Consider the following 5,000-nt stretch of genomic DNA (forward strand, 5'->3'; position numbering starts at 1 on the left):
ATCCTCACATTTCCTTCACTACTGAACACCAGAACAATGGCCAAATTCCATTTCTTGACACCTAAGTATCTCGCCATAATGGGACCATCCATGTCGATGTTTACAGGAAACCAACACACACTGACAGATACCTAGATTTTGACTCCCACCATGACATGCTATGTACGACGACAAGCTATGTACGACGACCATCGAGACATAGCTTTGAACCTCCCTAACACCACAGAAGGAAGAAATCGAGAACTTGACAAAGTAAATTCAGCCTTGCAGTTCAACAGCTATCCTTCAAAATTTATCCACAACATCAAGACAAGAAGAACCTAATCTTCCATGATTCCTACCCCAGAAGAATTAGTTGGCATGTTTTTGAAATTAGTGCAACCGCCCAAGCCATACAACACCTTTGCGTCCCTTCGGTACATCAAAGGTGCCACTGAACCCCTAGCACGTTTGTTAAAAAAACACGATAATAACATTGTCATTAGGCCATTAAAAATGCTCCAACAAGAATTTCCGAATCCTAAGTCAGGACCCCCATTAGCTTCACAACCCGATGCTGTCTACAAAATTCCCCTGTGGCAGTTGCTCTTGGAATTACATTGGCGAAACAGGTAGATCTTTTGCCACCAGGAAAAAAGAACATATTAGAAATGTGAAGACAGCGGCCAAAGGCTCCAGAGTTGCCCATCATGCTTGGTCTCACAACCACGCCATTGACTACAACAATGTGCCGATCATTGACAAAGGAAATTTCGACAACAGGAAATTTCTAGAATCTCGGCACACCTTTACCACGCCTGACGTGGACAACAACTCTTGCCCACTTCCAGGACAATACCGCATACTTTTTAACAAAAATTCTTCATCAACTTTTTTCCCTAATTTCACTTTATTGTTATCATTTTTATCTCACTATATATTGTCCGAATTTTTACTTCATTCATCTTTTTGCCCGTTGAAGACCACAGCTCTAGTGGTCAAAAGCTTGCAATTTTTAATGATTTTTAGCCAGAGAACCCCCATTCAAGTTTTTTATAATAGACATTTGAAAAATCCAAGATTAGAACCTATGACCACTGCGATACCAGGGCAATGCTCTACAAAAGACCATTGCTTAAATTGTCCAGGTAAGTACACTTTTCCCTTTCATCTATAACCAGCGCTTTCAACAAGTACATTTATTTCAATCATCAAGTCTTCACGGGAACACATAAACCCAACAAATTGACCTGCTTCCAATTGAGTGACTTCTTAGCCCAGTTGGTAGATCAGCATTGCACCGGCATCACAGAGGTCACTGATGGGTTTGAATTCTGTTGAAGCCACCTGAATTTTTTAAGTGTCAATAAAAGACAAGTGCTTAAATTATCCAGATGAGTGCAAGGATCACTTCTCCCTTTCCTTTTATTTGGACTTAATGCCCTATGAGCTAAAGAACATGAACTTTTACATTTAGTTGTTATCTGTGTATTTTGCAGCATACATGTACTTACAATAGCATTCTTTACATGTTCAACTCTTTCCTGATGTTGTCTGGCCCATATCTTTTTGTTTGCCTGTTCTCTTTTTCTTTCACGCTCTTCATGTAGAAGGTTTTTAACTTCTTTTTTAACTTCTCTACAAGAAAACAGACTCTTTCAGTTTTTGATCGAAATATTAGCCTTAAAAGAAACATTCTGATCCTTTCATTCTATATTATTCAAATATAAACACAGCAATATAGATCAGTTCACACTGTTCAGTGCATCATGGGTAATCAGGGCAACATGGCCGCAAATTTACGTGCGTGTAGGTGCTGCTATTCCTGTGGCCAGTACTGTACATGTATTTACTATGGAAAGAATTTAAAATGTTCTACTTTGGGTTTGTGAAGTTTGCATTTTAGTTACTGGTACAATCCTAATTTAATTTAACACACATTTTTTGTTCAACTATTAAATAAGGGCAAAGCGCCCATATTTCATTATTGCTCAAGACCATCTTATTACAAAACTGTCTGCAATGTTCGAAGTGAAATTAAAATTACGCTGCATATCATACATACTAAATTTCACGTCAAATTTAAAGGAAACCAGGAATTCAGATTGAATATCACTTGCAGTGAATGGTGAAGCTAAATCATGATATGCATGGATTAAAGCAACACTTACCCCCTCGGGTATTCCCGACAATTTAGGATAGGTGTTTGCCGCCAAGGTTCTCAAACCCTGATCCTATTAAATTTTAAGGGTAGAAATTCGAGATTCGACACCCTTGTATCCAACAAAGGCAAATGGAACAATTGTTATATAAAATTCTCAACCTTTGGTTTTGCTAAATTTTATTTAAATTGAAGAAACGACCGGAAAGTGATGTGAATTCCAGGCGCCAAAACTTTTATGCTGAGCGACATTTGCCGTGTTCATTTCCATATGAGGTCAAACACGGGTATACATGTAATGGCTGATAACCAAGATCCAGTGAACCAATGAGAAAGCTAGAACTGCATTATCCGAGGTTGAGAATTTAATAATAGACCATACCGTTTTTCGTTTTGCATGTTGGGGTGGATACTGCAATTTAGTGACCCTATCTAAGGAATATGTAAGGATTACAATGCCCTGAGCACCTCAAAAACCCTACCCTATCAGGCGGCAAAAACCTCTTACATGTACCTTTCTCACGCTTTCCGCCTTCTTAAGAAACTTGAATGCCAGTGCTTGCTCCGAGTTCTACTCTTGCCCCACGTGGGGACAGGACCCAAAGTCAAAATCAGTCAAATGCACCACTCCAAGGGGTGCCCCTATAATCCCCCACCCTTCCCCGGGACCTGGGGGTGGGGGCTTCAATTGACTAGTGCATTTGACTAGTGCATAATTATAACGCATCTTTCTTTAGTTTTCAATTTCATCACTTGCCTTTGAAATTGTAGGAGTTTATTCTGCAGAATAACACTCTCAATAACTCCATCATGCGTTTTTTTCTCTAGCCGCCGAAGATCCTCTTTCTTTTGTTGTTCCGTGTTTAATTGCTTCTCTTCCTCTAATCGTTTAAGACGGAATTCACTCGCAATTTCCTTGACTTTGATGTGATAAATAGCATGTGTTCTAATACCTTCTTCCCTCCTTTTCCTCCGCTTTTCCTTTCGAGAATTTTGCTTCATATCCTCAGGTGATGCAGAAACGCAACTTCGACGAAGATTTAGTGAACACTGGCGAAATACAGAGTGCAATCTCCTCGTCCGAAAAAATAACGCCATCTTGGTTTTTGCAGCTGCAATACTATTAATGCAGCGGTATTCCACCGTGAGGTTATGGTTGGTAAGTAGGGTTATTAAAGTGTATCATAATTAGTGTATTTATGCGCTTTATGGTACACTTTAATAACCCTACTTAAAGTACATACCGAGGCTACGTCACGCAAAATTATGTATTTATTTGTTTGAGTAGGTTGAAGATTTGGCAGCTATTTAGCTGATGTGGACCTGCTATACCCACCCACCCATATACTCACAGAGGACAGCCACAACACCGGGAACTTCATCCCCTACTCTTCTCGAATAGTGTGTGGGTTCTTTAACGTCCTACTCAGTACTGGGATCTAATGCACATCATGGAAGATATTTGTGAGACGGGGCCTACGGTTTATAGTCCTTATCCGGTTTAACTTGAAAGTTTAACCATTTGCGGATGTAATTACAAAGGCAGCACTTTCTCCTCAGTTATTTTAAGACCCTGAATGTTGGTCCGGCCGGAGTCGAACTCACGACCTCCCGCATGGCAGCCCGGTGCTCAACCAACTGAAACACTCACAATGCCCAAAAATGACCATTCACTACTTGCACAATCCCATAGTTACCCCCCAAAACTTTTGCATAACCTTTGTTTGCAATTTCTCCTGTGATATGAAAATGTCCCAAGAGAAGTCGAAAACAATGCCTATGCAGATTTTTTGAGGGTAAAAGAGATGTATTATGGGATTTGTGCAAGTAGTGAATTGCAATGACCACTGAAGAGTCAGACTCTTGCATTAACCAGTTAAATCTGTTAAAAAACATTAAAGAAATACAGCAAAAGGAAAGAGGAGCATGCATGATGGACACAAATGGACAAGATTAAAACGGATTGCATTTGGGTATGTTTTGAACTTGTATCAGACCAAAATAGCTTGGGAAATCTGAGGATTTATTTTTGTACTTACGCTTTATAGAAGCGTATAGAAGTCAAACTGGAAAAAGCAAAATACAATAACTTTCAGGCTATGTTGCCGTAATGTCCTTGAACGTAAATTGAAAATACGTTTAAAGTTTACTTACAATTCTGTATTCCTTTCCCGAGTAAACCTTGCGTTCTTGCTCTTAGGTCTAAAAAAACGAAATAGACTCCTCCCCTGTTTCGAAACGCGTGTTCACTTTTATACCGGACATGCCCCTAAAGACGTTACGTAATTACACTGGGGGCTTGAATAATTTTGTGCAAAACAGGATATTAATCTTGAAAAAAAGTTGGCCGGACGTGTTTCAAGTTTATTGAAAATCGCCTGGATAAAGGTCGTTTTTTCTCAAAATCGTCTTATTTGTGGTGTAACGAAAATTTTATCAGTAAATAAATTCTATATTACCATGTTGGAGTTTTAAACTCGTGATTAACTTAAGATTTCCCTAAACACCCTCAAATAAGCCGCGGACGGCAACCGGAAGTGGTCTTTTTTTCCCTTTCAACATACTAACTATGCTTTCAACTTGTATTCACACAACCAGATATAAGTATCTAAGTATCTTTTCTCCATTGAGGATGGCATGCAAAATGTTCACTTCCTGTTGCCATCCGCGACTTAAGCCTGGTTTTCACAATTGCAAGCATAAGTAGCTTATGCTAGTGAAAACGAACGTGGACATACCGGGTAGGCATCAAAATCAACCACGCCTCCACCGATTTTGTTTAAATGCTCAGACGCGGTGAATCTGGAACGAGTGCTTTTATTGGCCAGACACAGACAGACTTGTGCTTATGCTGTGTTTC

General features: G+C 39.5%; 1 protein-coding gene across 1 annotated transcript in view; it reads right to left on the reverse strand.

Moving 5' to 3' along the window:
* Nucleotides 1-3,258, reverse strand: part of LOC138008961 (uncharacterized) — a 13,178-nt gene extending 9,920 nt beyond the window's left edge. Inside the window, exons 1-2 of the mRNA XM_068856257.1 lie at nt 2,898-3,258; nt 1,494-1,617 (exon numbers count right to left, since the gene is read on the reverse strand). Coding sequence (XP_068712358.1) covers nt 1,494-1,617; nt 2,898-3,238 — 465 coding nt within the window. The 5' untranslated portion in view covers nt 3,239-3,258. The remainder of the gene's footprint in view (nt 1-1,493; nt 1,618-2,897) is intronic.
* Between the last annotated feature and the right edge of the window lie 1,742 nt (nt 3,259-5,000).

The sequence above is a fragment of the Montipora foliosa genome, chromosome 6 (assembly GCF_036669935.1).
Source record: "Montipora foliosa isolate CH-2021 chromosome 6, ASM3666993v2, whole genome shotgun sequence".
NCBI classification, from domain to species: domain Eukaryota; kingdom Metazoa; phylum Cnidaria; class Anthozoa; order Scleractinia; family Acroporidae; genus Montipora; species Montipora foliosa.